We start from the raw sequence: 14,748 nt of genomic DNA on the forward strand, positions 1-14,748 counted from the left end.
AAGTTGGGGATTTCTTACCCAGCTAAGTAAATTTACTTTTGAGAGTGATTAACTCCCTTGTGTTTAAAATACTGTATTAAGATCTATGACAGCATTAAGCCTTTGAGTGTCGTTAAAGACCTCGCCTGTATAAACAGGAGCTATCCTGTAGCAATGTGTTGCTACTAATTAAGTTGGTGGTTACATTTGTGAATTAGAGTTCATTAGCCTCTTCATCCGGAAGTCAGTCCCCAGTTAGAGGGGGTTGAAGATTGGGGTATTAGCAAGGATAATGGCCTTTGATGGCTTTGACTATTTTTGTAACATTCCAGATAAAAGAAAAAGCTTTGTTGCTTTATGGAAAGAGGAAGTTTTTGTTGCCAGCAGCTTTTCCATGGGGGATAAATCCTTTCATCTTTTGTTTTTGAGATAGACAACTTGTGTGTGTTTTAATAGCTGCTTGTTTCTTGTTCAAATGTTTTTTGAGAAGTAGGCAGAGTCTAAATGGGCTCTGCTAAAAAGAGAAAGAATGAGTAAGGGAATGAGCAGCCAGAGAGTTTTAATAATAAAGAGCTTAAGATCTGCCTTCTTGGACTGTACCAGAGCAGGAGCTCCGCGTGCTGTCAGCGTGTTCTTCTTGTTAGTGTGCTTTTAGGATTTGTTAAATGGGGGGTAGGGGTATAGTAGAGATAAAAACATGAGTTTGTCTTGACAATATTTTGAGAGTCCCTGGTATGCAGTTGGGCAATGAGTGGGTTCTAAAAATAGCTTTCTTTGCTTATACTGCATAGGAAGACAGCCGTACAGTGAGGGCTCTTCTCGTCCCCCCATCCTGCCTTCACCCCCATGGGTGCAGAAGCAAGCTGGTGGAATGGAAAAAACATTCAATTTAAGAAATGCAGGGTCTTAAATACCATATGATACCACGTATATGTGGAATCTAAAATATGACACAAATGAACCTATCTACGAAACAGAAACAGACGCACAGACATAGAGAACAGACTTGTGGTTGCCAAAGGGGAGGTTGGTGGGGGGGAGGAATGGATTGGGAGTTTGGGATTAGCAGATGCAAACAATTACATACAGGATGGCTAAACAACAAGGTCCTACTGTATAGCACAGGGAACTATATTCAATATCCTGTGATAAACCATAATGGAAAAGAATATGAAAAAGGATGCATATATATAACTGAATCACTTTGCTGTAGAGGAGAAATTAACACAACATTTGTAAATCAACTGTACTTCAATAAAATGAATTACAAAAAAAAAAAAAAAGAAATGCAGGGTCTTACCTCATGTCTATCAGGTGACCTTGGTCACGTCACTGAAATCCCTAAGTCCCCTCCCCAAACACAAGTTTGGGTCAGATGATTTCTAAAGCCCCCTCTGGCTCTAACACTGAAAACGCTCCACACTCTGGATGTTTAAAGGATTAGACACAGGAAGACTTTAGCTTAATAATACAAGCTCTTGCAGTCACAGATAAAAATAATTCATCCTCCCTGCTGTAGAGCACAAAAAAAGTCCCACACCAAATCCTTAAACTGTTGATTGAAAAAGAGCCCACCCTTGATTATTCTGGGAACGAAGCCCTGTTCTCCTTCTTCTTTTCTTTTTTTCTGAAGGAGTCTGCCCTTGATCACCTGATAAAATGTTAGCTCGTTCGCTGGACAATGTTTAGCATAAAGATAAAAGGGAAACTCATTCTTTCATTAAAAAAAATAATAAAATAAGTGAAACATGGTTTTATTGGAAAATACAGTAAATTCCAAGCAAATAAAAATTTCTTGTAATTGTACCACTCATATATAACCTCTGTTACCACTGCAGTATATGTTTTTATGTCGTTGCTATTGTTTTAATGTGGGCATAAAAAAGAATGGTGTGTGAAAGGGACTTCATGATTCATTAGGGTTTGAATCTGTTAGAAGTACTGTCTATTTAAAGCAGGCCCCAGAGTATAAAGCTAGACTAGAATGCATTCTGACGATACAGTCTTTATACAGAAGCTAATAGAGTAATGGTTTAATTATCACAAGGCTGCTGAGTTCATTTGTAACTAAGGTGAACAAATTTGATTTTCTATAACAAATACTTTAACATACAATTTTCTATAAGAGACTTGTTTTACAAACTTCGGTGTCATTATAGCCCTGTGTTAGAAATGATATTTCTAGGAGATGGAACGAAAAACTTCGTCCTTAACATCTCAATATCTTGGAAAGCTTCTTGGCCTAATTTGGAATAGATTTAAGAGAGAAATTTCAATAATGATTATAGGAGACAGTGTGTGTTTAAACTTAAATCTAATTTAGAACTTTGACTATAGCTGTTTAAGTGTGCCGTGTTCCTGAGGCCATGGGCTGTTTTTCAGGTTACTCTTCATCTTCCCAATGAGGCAGTGGTTCTGTGATGTATTATCTCTCTCTCACACACACACACACACACACACACACACACACACACACACACACACACACACCCCTATATAATGACACACACAGCTCCCACCACCCCCCTCTATTTTTTTCCTTTATCAATGCTAGATAAAACATTTTTGATGTAATTTATACATATGTATATATATGAAATATATATATCAGTTTGCTTCATATATGTGAAATCTTAGAGACATATTTCTGTGTAACTTTTTTTGTCCCACTTAATACTGTATTTTTCAACGTCATAAAATTTTCTAAAATATTCATGGCTGGAAATGTTCTATTCTATGGATATACCATCATTGATTTAACTAATTCCAAATTATTTGATATTTTGGTTAGTTCTACGATTTATATCTGTAGATATTTCTGTAGTAACAATTGTTGAAAAATATTTTTAAGTACATCCATTGTAGTTTCCTTGGTTTGTACTTAAGGGTAATAGCTGTCTAGGTGTAGGATTTGAAGTGGGTAACCCAGCTGAGATTTAGAATGTAAATTTTTCAATTATCTGATCATGGAAGGAGATAGGAATATAATGGATAATTGACACCTCTGAGAGAACTAGATAGAAAGTCACGTGGCTGGATTCCTATATATGGTGGGATCATAGGATGGTGGCTCTGGGTGAAACACTTGAGACAGTCCAGTCCAATCCCCTTCTCCATACTTGAGTACTCTAGATACTTCTATTTCATCCACTAGCCGTCCTCGTTTTCTAGTTCAGATTGTGCTGAGAGCAAGTGCCTGTGACTCTCACATTCCCAGAGGACATTTGGAAGTTCTGCAGGGGTGGAACGATTCTTTGTTGTGTGGGGCTTCCCCATGCATGTCAGGGGCAACCCAACGTCTGTGCCCATCACAAATAACCCTCAATTGCCTAAATGCTCCCTAGCGGGCATACCACCACCCACTTAAGAAATGCCAGTCTGCGTGATAGATATTTAAAACCACATTTTGTGGGAGTCTTTACTTACATGGGCGCATGTTCATGATCTAGTGGGGAAAAAAGTAATTACATAACAGTATTACATTGTGATTCTCAGAAAGTCCTCAGACGTATCCCTCTGAAAGTTGGGGGTCACAGTGTTTATCCACACGCTCTCCTCCGTGTTCCGCTGGCTAAGGATTGCCCCCAGCAGAGGTTAACTCTCCCACCCTTTCAGGCTAAGGGATTGAGCTCTGCCTTGAAAAAACCTTGAGGCAGAAAAATGAAGAGACTCGGCAGGTGCTTGAGGCGGATAATGTGAGTGCGCAGAGCTCTCCGTGGAACGGAAGCATCTGCTGAGATCACTCTGCCCCCTGGGCTGAGCATTGCTTGCCCCAGGAGCAGGTGTCTGATCATTCTGTACTAAGTGAGTGGAAGAGTGCGATGATGGAAGCAGAGAGCTTTGTGTCCTGCTCAGCAAACCAGGTGGTGCTATCATCATTATTAATGAAAATGCATTATTGGGACGTCTGCTCCTGCTGGGTCTCCTGTCCTAAATATCCTGTCCCAACTCTACCTTCTTACCTCTCCCAGTCCCGATATTGTGGGCCTGACTCACTGCTCAGTTATCCTCCAGGCATTAGTGTGGTTCTGGCTGTTTCTGGGCTCTGTTCCAGCCCACCAAGGAGGGTTGCCTATTCCAGGGTGGCTGGGCTGCCTTGTGTTTCAGGTTGCTCAGAGCGTCTCCAGGGACTTAGCCTTTCCCTCTTCTGGAATGTGTCCCCTGGGAGGCCAGGCCGGAAACACCCAGGTCACTGCCGTACTCCCAGGAGTCCCTCACCTGCGCCCTTCAGCCGTTGGTCTTCTCCCATGTGGTTGCACCTGGGCCTTGAGGATGATGTTTTCCGGTTGGGGATGCCCTGGAGTACTTGTTAATTTCACATTACCAGTCCTGACCTAGTGAGTGTGGGCCCAGGAATCTTTGTTTGTTTTTTTAAATTAATTTTTATTGGAGTATAGTTGCTTTACAATGTGTTAGTTTCTGCTGTACAGCAAAGTGAATCAGCTATCCGTATACACATACCCCCTCTTCTTTGGAGTTCCTTCCCATTTAGGTCACCACAGAGCACTGAGTAGAGTTCCCTGTGCTATACAGTAGGTTCTCATTAGTTATCTATTTCATACATAGTATCAATAGTGTATATATGTCACTCCCAGTCTCCCAGTTCATCCCACACACACGCCTTTACCCCTTGGTGTCCCTATGTTTGTTCTCTACGTCTGTGTCTCTATTTCCGCTTTGCAAATAAGATCATCTGTACCATTTTTCTAGATTCCACATATATGGGTTAATATACAATATTTAGTATTCTCTTTCTTTTTTAAAAATTAATTAATTTATGGCTGCGTTGGGTCTTCGTTGCTGTGCGCGGGCTTTCTCTAGTTGCAGCGAGCAGGGGCTACTCTTCATTGCAGTGCGCGGGCTTCTCATTGCAGTGGCTTCTCTTGTCACGGAGCACGGGCTCTATGCGCCGGTGCTTCAGTAGTTGTAGTGCACGGGCTTAGTTGCTCCGCGGCATGTGGGATCTTCCTGGACCAGGGCTTGAACCCGTGTCCCCTGCATTGGCAGGCGGATTCTTAACCACTGCGCCACCAGGGAAGCCCCGTTTCTCTCTTTCTGACTTCCTTCGCTCTGTATGACAGTCTCTAGGTCCACCCACGTCTCTACAGATGACCCAGTTTCGTTCCTTTTTATGGCTGAATAATAAGGAATCTGTTGTTAATAACACTGGTTGATTCTAGTCTTCAGAGAAGTGCAGTGGGAGGTGGGAGCCAAGCTTGGGTCCCTGCTACTGGGGGGCCTATTCCTGGGGGTCAGCATTCCACCTCCAGCCCCAACACCCTTGTCCGCCTCTGAGAGTTCACTGGTCTGGACAAGGAGCTGCGTGGATGGAAAAGTCAGCTCTCAGCGTCTAGTTTTGTTTTCTGTCAGCCGTCTCTTTGAAAGCCATTTTGAACTCTGGGCCTTGGTTTCTTTCTCTTTGGAGTTGGCTGCCCAATACTTGATCTCAGTCGTTTAGCGTAGAAATTTGGTAAAAAGCAGTAAGAGAATGAATGTCTTTAATAGAGTCTACACTCTGCAGGGAACGGGGCTTTGTATTTGCCGGTATCGAGGGCTGTTACCATTTGTGATAATATTACTGGAATTCCTTGGCATCTTGCCTGTGTCTGCATATAGAGCAATTGTTTGTATATAATGAATATTGTGCTCAGAGGGTTGTCCTCTTGGGATATACCTTTTGTTTTCAAAAGAGTTTCAGGAAGCAACAGTCGTCCAGCCAGCAGGCGGTCATCCGGGTATACATTAGTGTATCCTGTGTTGTTTTCTAATACAGAGGCTCATCCGAGGCAGTGGAATAGCTTGAACTCTTAGGCTGTGAGCCATGGTAGACACGGTTCAGCTTTCAGGCTCTGGTTCTTTATGAAGGACTCTGAAGAGTGTGTTGGATGCTCTGCTTTTACTTGCTGCCCAGATTTTCTAAACGTGGGTTGGAAAGCCACTTGCTCAACTTTAGCAGGTCTCCTCAGGCAAGAAACGCATCTGCTTGTGGGAGTGAGAGTCATGCCATCCTGCCAGTACTGCTACCTGCCACAGGCGGAGGAGGGAGTGTTGAGTCTTATCCTAATCATTAAACACATTCAGGAATATACCGACAGCAGCCCGTGACCCTGGGACTAATCCTTTCTTAGCAAACATGTGAGTGCCTACTGTGTGCCAACTGCCAGGCTTAGCTCTAGAGAGAAAACGTTGCGCAAGACTCATGTGATCCCTGCCCCACAGAGCTTTTGCCATCATGAGAGACAATCAGATAATTAGACAAATACGCAATTAGGGACTGACACGTGCTACGCGGCAGATGTGAAAGATCAGAATACAGCAGGTCCTATGAAAGGGAGGCCTGATTGGTCTGGTACCTGCTGTCTAGAGGATGCGTGAGTTAATTAGGAGAGAAAGTGGAGAGGGAAGAGTTGTTATGGGCGCAGGGACAGCACGTAGAAGGCCTGAGGCGGAAGGGAGCGTGGAGGAGGAGAATGACGTGAGTTGAGGTTGAAGAAGTGGACAGATGTAACTCCTTCAGGATGTCACAGGATGCTGGAAGAATTTCGATCTGTATTTTAAGTGTGCAGAAGGGTAGCGACAAGGTTGCTGTGTGGGCAGTGGTTTGGAGAAGGTAGAGGAGAAGTAGAGAGACCAGGAAGGTAGCCCAGAAGACAGATGATGGCGACTTGGCCTAAGTTGTGGCGGTGGGAGGAGAGAGGACAGATCTAAACGTGATTTGGGATAAGAAATTGGACTTGGTAATGGCTTGGCTGTTGGACTTGAGAGAGAGGAGAGTGTCAGATAACTCTCTATCTTCCATGAGCAATTGGAGAGGTGGGGAAGCTTTTTACTGAGACAGGGAACATTTTAAGCTGCTAAATTAATTACAGTAAGTTGATATAAATCAAATATCCTATGCTAAAATACTGCTTCTTCACAGATGATCACATCTGGGGTTTGACATTATCTGTAGGCCAAGAAAAGTATCTTAATGCTTTGTTCACTTTGCTGTTTTAAATTCCAGTCCACCTCCCAAGGAAAGGTCACTGCAGGATGAGCCTACAGGCTGGCTCAGCACAGGCTTCGGGGTTCCAGCAACGTGGGAACACCAACAAGTTTCAGAAAAGTTGCACTTCCATGGGCTAGCCACAGTTTTGCAGCCACAGAGTACAGGAAAAAGCTCGTTTAATATCAGCACACAATTATGTTTTATGTTCCTCTGTTAAGAAGTGTTTTGTTCTGAATTATGTCATGGTGGGTGGCCGTCATGGTGGCATTGGTGGTGTTGCTGGTGGTGATGGTCATGGTGATGGTGGTGACAGTGATGGGGTTGTAGTGACAGTGATGGCGTGGTGGTGATGGGGGTGTTGGGGGTGGTGGTGATGGGAGGCATCAGTGCTGAGAGCTCTGAGTCCAGGCTGCAATTTCCTGCTTCCTGGGCATGGGCTAGAGAGTAGGGTCGTATTGGAGTTGGCAGGATTGTAAATGGTTCAAACACTACCTTTAAAGATCTTAAGAAGAAGGGAATTTGAGACACCTAGCTCCTATTCCGGTTCTCCTCTTTTCACTGCTAAACTTCTCTAGTGAGAAACTTCCGTTTCTGTTTCCTCTTCTGCCATGACCTTTATCTTTTCTGATCCAGTGACCTTTCTATTTCTCTGCTTTCATTCTCATTATCTCCGGATGACTGCAATTTTCTAGCAGCGTGAGCTTGGGCAGTCGTCCTGCACATCCTGTTCTCCTTACCTTGCTTTCTTTTCCTCTGTAATATTTAGCATCTGGTGCACCAGGTTTGTTTTTTTATGGTCTCTCTGCTTCTATGACAGTGAGGCAGAGACTTGTTTTATTCCCTGCTTTATTCCCAGCACCTGCAATCATACTTGACATAAGTTGCTGTTTAATAAATATTTGTTTATTCATGGATAAAATTATTTAATTGCCTTAACTGTTTCCTATTAGGTCACATGGGCCTAATAATGCTAATCTCATGTGGTTACCATGAGGATTAGATGAAATAATGTAAGTAAAGTGCCTGGCATTTATCTGAAATTGTTAGGCTCTTCTTTTTTTTAAAAGTCTTATTGAAGTATACTGGGGTTTTTTTTAACATCTTTATTGGAGTATAACTGCTTCACAATGGTGTGTTAGTTTCTGCTGTATAACAAAGTGAATCAGCTGTACGTATATTTATAATCCCATCTCCCCTCCCTCTTGGGTCTCCCTTACACCCTGCCCATCCCACCCCTCTAGGTGGTCACAAAGCACCGAGCTGATCTCCCTGTGCTATGCGGCTGCTTCCCACTAGCTATCTGTTTTACGTTTGGTAGTGTATATATGTCCATGCCACTCTTTCACTTTGTCCCAGTTTACCCTTCCCCCTCCCCGTGTCCTCAAGTCCATTCTCTATGTCTGTGTCTTTATTCCTGTCCTGCTGAAGTATAGTTGATTTACAGTGTTGTAATTAATTTCTGCTGTACAGCAAAGTGACTCAGTTAAACATACATTCTTTTTCGTATTTTTTTCCATTATGGTTTATCACAGGATACTGAATATAGTTCCCTGTGCTATGCAGTAGGACCTTGTTGTTTATCCATCCTATATATAATAGTTTGCATCTGCTAATCCCAAACTCCCAACCCTTCCCTCCCCCCACCACCTCCCCCTTGGCAACCACAAGTCTGTTCTCTATGTCTGTGAGTCTGTTTCTGTTTCGTAGATAAGTTCATTTGTGTCATATTTTAGGTTCCACATATAAGTGATATCATATGATATTTGTCTTTATCTGGCTTACTTCACTTAGTATGATAATCTCTAGGTCCATCCATAATGCTGCAAATGGCATTATTTCATTCTTTTTAATGGCTGAGTATATTTCTGTTAGGCTCTTCTTGACACTCTTTTTTCTTATAACATCTTTCTCTTCACTATTCAAAGTGCTGTTCTGGTTGCCTTCTTATCTCCTTAGCGATGCATCTGTATTTTCTTCACGGCCCTTTTTTCTTCTGTCCCCTAATTGGCCAATTTCAGAAACCTGCCCAGTGGTCCTGAGTAAGGATGACTCAGCTTTTTATTTCTTCCTGCTTATTCACAAGCCTTCAATTATTACAATTAAATATACCATTAATTATCATTTATAATTCTATTATGGTATTTTTTACATTTGATTATAGAATCCATGTGTTATTTATTTTTTTTGTTTTTTTTTTTTAAATTTTATTTATTTATGGCTGTGTTGGGCCTTCGTTTCTGTGCGAGGACTTTCTCTAGTTGCAGCAAGTGGGGGCCACTCTTCATCGTGGTGCGTGGGCCTCTCACTGTCGTGGCCTCTCTTGTTGCAGAGCACAGGCTCCAGACGCGCAGGCTCAGTAGTTGTGGCTCATGGGCCTAGTTGCTCCGTGGCATGTGGGATCTTCCCAGACCAGGGCTCAAACCCATGTCCCCTGCATCGGCAGGCAGATTCTCAACCACTGCACCACCAGGGAAGCCCCATGTGTTATTTTTAATACAGCCAACAGTAGTCATAAACATTTTTCATGAACTGTCCTTCACATCCTGAATTATCCTGTGCGGTAGCTGATGTTATCTTCACTTGACAGATGAGGAAACTGAGGCTGAGAGAGGTTAATATCTTGCCAGTGGGTACACACACCTAGTAAGTGGTAGATCAAGAAGTCATTCTTGGGTCTGGGTCCTTCTGTTTCTTCATCTTTTCATCCATCTGAAAGGCATGTAGAGAGCACGTGACATGTGCCAAGCACTGTGCTAGGCTCTGGCCACACAGCAAGTGAAAAACTGATGGAGAACCTGTGACCACTGTGAGTCACTGTTGTTATCTCTGCCCTCACTCTCTGGAACACACTGTCGAGTGCCCCATGCTACCGTGAGCCCGGCTCAGGTATTTTCACTTCCCTGTTTTATCCTCAGTTCAAGCTTCAAATGTCTAAATCACAACTCATGACAGCTGCCTGCTCTCCCCTTCCAAATGACCTATTTTTCTTTCTCCACTGGAAAAACCATCATCTATCATCTTTCCTGTCACACAGGCTCAAAACTTTGGATTAGTTTTCATTACACCATCTCTTTCATTCCATACTTTCAATTCACACCCAACACCTCTTGTTGTTTTTCTCCTTGAAAATGTCTCTTTCGTCTGTCTCTACTTCCCCAGCCCCTCTCCACCATTCTAATAGCAGCTCCTGTGTGCTCATTCCTTGATTTATGGAAAGAACCTCAAGACTGGGTTTTAATTAGTTTTGTTCTCTGCTTCAGGATCCACTAGACTGTAAGTTGCCTAAAGGTCTAGAGCCTGCTCATTGATTCTTATTTCCCCAGCACTGTACCAGTCACATAGGAGACATTCCGATGGCTATTACATTAAAGCATCTTTGATGCTTAGACCACAGTTCTTTTTTTTTTTTTACATCTTTATTGGGGTATAATTGCTTTACAATGGTGTATTAGTTTCTGCTTTATAACAAAGTGAACCAGCTATACATATACATATACCCCCATATCTCTTCCCTCTTGCGTCTCCTGTCCTCCCGCTCTCCCTGTCCCACCCCTCTAGGTGGTCACAAAGCCCCGAGCAGTTCTTACAGTTGATCTGGAGATTTATCTGGAGATGACAAGTAGTTGTCATTGAAGATCACGTGAGTGTGTTACATGTAGCTGTTCTCTGCATTGCAATAATATGTACTATATATTTTAAACAAAGTCTTATTTCTGCTTTCTTCATTAATGTTTGCTACCATCTGTTTGTTTTACCATTTGCTGACATCAGAGCCCTGTAGAAATTTACGGTTGAAAACTGTAAAGTGGTAAATATTCTTTCCATTAGAGAACACAGTTCTTTCATTTTTCTGGGGCTACTCTAACTCTATAAAAACACAATTTGAGAACCACTTTAGGTTACAGGGAAATTATGAGCCATTCAGAACTTTAGATGTTACTGGATACGTCAGTTACCCCCTCTCCATGAGAGGGTCTCTCCCATTTTGCAGGAAAGAGCTACTTGGTATTTTCTGAAGCCCTGGAGTCACTGTTTGTGGCCCAGCGAACTCATGGGCAGAGGGTGGGTGTGCCAGCGCTTTCTTCCCCTAACTAACTTTCTCACTGGGACCATCTCTCCGTGGGCTCGTGGTTGGGACCCTTAGTCTTCTCTCTCACCCAGGAGGGACGTTTGTGCAGACGTGGTCAACATCGGTGTGACCGTCCAATTCTGTTTTAACATCTCCTCAGTTTCTCATTGGAAGTAAGTTGTTTGCACAGTTAGCAGTACTCATGGACTGAAGGAACTTTTCATTCTTAAGAATACTTTGAAGAAGTTAGGCTCATGGCATTTCTCAATGTGCATCGTTACTTTCAGAAATCATTCATCTTGATGACCATTCAGAGGACACATACACTTTTTTCAGGACTCAAACCAAAGCAGGATAATAACTGTAAATAATTATATCCCCAAATAAATCTTTTTATAAATGACTTAATACTGACTAAAGCTTTTATTCCTTAAGAGAGCAGGCCTTTTAAAAAGAATAATTATAACTTAATATATTTATTATATAATAGCATGCAAACCGCTGCAGAAAAACTTGAATGTTATGTGGTAGATGCCATTGGACCATAGCATTTGATGAATCATGATTTAGAGCTTAGCATCTGCCAGTAGTGGAGTTTTGTTTTTTTGTTTTTAACCTAAAAAAATTTATTCAGAGTAGATTTGCCTTTAAGACCTTTTTCTTCTGTTGCAAGCTATGAAATGGCAAAACCTAGCTTTACCGTGTTACCCAGGAATTGCTGTAACTTTTATTTTGTTAGGTAAGTGATAGAATGAAATTTCCAAAAGCTATCTTCAGTGCACAAATGGTATCTTTCTGTAAGAACTGTATCAGATCACATTTGGTCATAAAAATACTGACTTTGCACTGGGTACTGAGGATTCAGCAGTGTAGAAGATGGACAGAATAACTGATTTCTTGGAGCTTACATTTTAGCATGGAAATGCAAATAAACATCATAACTTTAGGTAGTGACAGCGCTAAGGAGAAAATCTAAATACAGTGCAATAGAGAGTGAAGGGGAGGGATAGATTGATTAGAGAGATCCGGAAGGACTCGTTGGGAGGTGACATAGGAGCTGAGCTGATGCCCTGTGCTGGGCAGAGTCAGCTTTGTGAAAACCGGGGGGAAAAGCAAGTGTGAAGATTTGAACACGGAGCCAGCACTGTGTGTTCAAGAAACTGAAGGCCAGAGAGGCTGGAGGGTAGAGGACAAGGGTGAGAGTGATAGGAGGTGGGACAGGAAGACTGGCAGAGTTCAGACACTGTAATGTGTTGCAGACCGTTATAAGGAGTCTGGATTTTGCTCTTCGGGCAGTGGGACACCACTGAGGGTTTTTAACAGGGGTGTGGTCAGATCTGTAGCTGCCAACTTCATATGTACATTGTTGAAAGGTTTCTTTTAAATGGAAATACTTTTTCTTTGTGTTTTATAGAATAGACCAGAGGGCGGCCGTGTGGCCAAAGGATGAAACTCGGCAGGACCTCAATGAGGTAGGTGCAGTCATTGCTGGTTGTATGAACATGAATTAGCCAATCGTGAAATTTATTATTCTTTTTCCTAGTACTAGGAATTTATTCTGATTAAAACCTTAAATGTTTTTGCTCTTAAGTAAATGTGTTTTCCTTGCACTTCTTTGGAAACGTGTTTCTCCTTGCTCTGGAGCAAATACATTTAAAATATAATTTGCAAGACTGCTCATTATGTCTTGGAAGTAAACCAAGTCCAGCAGTCATTTCATTACACTTCTTTCAACTTTGCTTCAGGATTATATAACCATGGCTGTGACAGTTACATTTGTAAAATTTTCTCTTAGTTTTATGTTATCTTCCCAACCCCTGCTTTTTCTAATGCCCTTTGCAGTCTCAAATATGATCATGCTTACCATTTTTCCATGGAGTGTGATATAGTTTGGTATTTGCAAAATGGTCCTCTGGTATGCTTTGAGACATTGAAGCCACATTTTCCAATGCAGATGGTTTCCCACTGAACTGGACATCACAACGTTAATAAGCTTGTTCTAGATTTTCTTTGAAATATATAATTTAATTCCCCCATTGGAAATCAGTATAATGTAATTAGGATCCCTGTTGTCGTGAATGCCTTAGCTTAAGACACTGGTTTGGAATACTCTAATTTCTCTTGCCCTCATTGTATAATTAAGGAGCAGTGGGTGGTATGTCTGACTAATAAGATCATGACAAAAAGAATGAAAAGACTTGACGTTCAGACGCCAGGAAGAGAAATGATGGGCTTCGGGCAAATTTTTCATCATTTGATGCCATCTCTCCTCCGCCTCCAAAAATATGACAGCTAATTGAACTTAGGTGATTTTCCTTTTTCTTTTTTACTGTAGAACTTGGCATAAATGAGTAGCCAAAGGTAAACCAGGTGCCTAATTAAACCCAGTTAAATAAGTTACTGAAGTTGTGGGAAATGTCCTAAAGATAACAACCCAGAACCCTGCTTGTTATTCCTTTGTGCATTGGAGACAGCCTTCAGATTCCACAATCTTGCCTGTGGTAAAAAGAGTGAAAAAAGGTTTGAGAGAAAAAAGGCAAGAGCCTGAATCCGTGAGCACAGCTGTTTGCCCCACTGGGAATAAGCAAAATGCTGGTTGTAAAGAAGCACTGACTTGTTTTGACATAAGTGACTAGAAAAATGAGGTGATTGTAAGAGTCAAGTAGTGATAGGTTTCGAGTATTTGGGAGAAACTCTGATGTGTGAGCTGCAACCCCGTGAGAATGTGAAGATGACTTGAGCATTCTCAAATTACAGTTGCATAACGCTCTCTTTGAAAATCTGCTTTTCTGTATTCCTTCATGCTATTGTACTTGCAAATTACATGAAATGTGCTAGTTCACTGCTCTGGGATTGCATGGGTGCAGGAGTGCTGATTGGAGACAGGTCTCTGAAAGAGCAGTCAGCAGCATATTGTAAGTATGCGCTCTTCCATGAAAAACTGGTGATGCTCATCCGGACTGGTTGATAACAGTATGTGCTCAAGTGGAATTGTTCCAATCGGGATAAATCAGATGTGCAGATCACGTTGTGGCTAAGATTTGGGGGCTGGAGGAAACCTTAGGAAAGCTTGAACAGGGGCAGCTCACGGTCCAAGGCCATGGCCATGGTTGACTCATGGTCCAGCTCATGGTCCAAGGCCATGGTTGACTCATTCAGACTCATTGATGGAGACGTCGTATAGAGTGGAAACATAATTAAACTCGGTCTTGCCTAGCATTTCGCAAACTTAAGAGAACACCAAACTCTTTCATGGAATAACCCCATAATAACATTGCTTTAGGCAACAGACTCCTATGGAATAAAGGTGGGAAACACTACCTTAATATTTTAATGCAAATAGAAAATACATATAGAAAAGTGCACATATCATAAGTGTATGACTGGATGAATTCTCACAAAGTGTGTAGCCAGCATCAAGAAACACAACATTGTTAGCATCCAGGCACCCTTATTTAATTCCTTCCGGTCACTCTTCCCCTATAAGGATAACTGTTCTTTGGACTTAAGTAGATTTGTTTTGTCTCTTTTTGAATTTCTTATAAATGGGCTGTATGTACTCTTTTGTGTCTGGTTTCATTTACTCAGTATTAATGTTTATGAGATTCATACATGTTTGGCACGTAGTTTTAGCTTTCACTCTCCTTGCTGTAACCCATTGTATGGTTGTTTCTAGTTTTTGACTCATGATCAGTTGCTACTAATTGTACTT

The 14,748-nt window shown here is 41.9% G+C and overlaps 1 protein-coding gene across 12 annotated transcripts in view; it reads left to right on the forward strand.

Annotated features, from left to right (window-relative positions):
- The window catches only part of FAM13C (family with sequence similarity 13 member C), a 134,152-nt gene that overhangs the window by 66,987 nt on the left and 52,417 nt on the right, over positions 1 to 14,748 (forward strand). For 10 of the 12 annotated variants that reach the window (XR_012326639.1, XR_012326640.1, XM_073793577.1 and 7 more), the window contains 2 exons: positions 11,129 to 11,209; positions 12,451 to 12,508. Coding sequence is in view for 10 of the 12 variants with exons in the window: in XM_073793577.1 (XP_073649678.1) it covers positions 11,129 to 11,209; positions 12,451 to 12,508 (139 nt within the window). In the remaining 2 variants the exon portion in view is untranslated. The remainder of the gene's footprint in view (positions 1 to 11,128; positions 11,210 to 12,450; positions 12,509 to 14,748) is intronic. The other 2 variants (XM_019935878.3, XM_019935879.3) reach the window with 1 other exon arrangement.

Source organism: Tursiops truncatus, chromosome 16, assembly GCF_011762595.2.
Source record: "Tursiops truncatus isolate mTurTru1 chromosome 16, mTurTru1.mat.Y, whole genome shotgun sequence".
NCBI lineage: Eukaryota > Metazoa > Chordata > Mammalia > Artiodactyla > Delphinidae > Tursiops > Tursiops truncatus.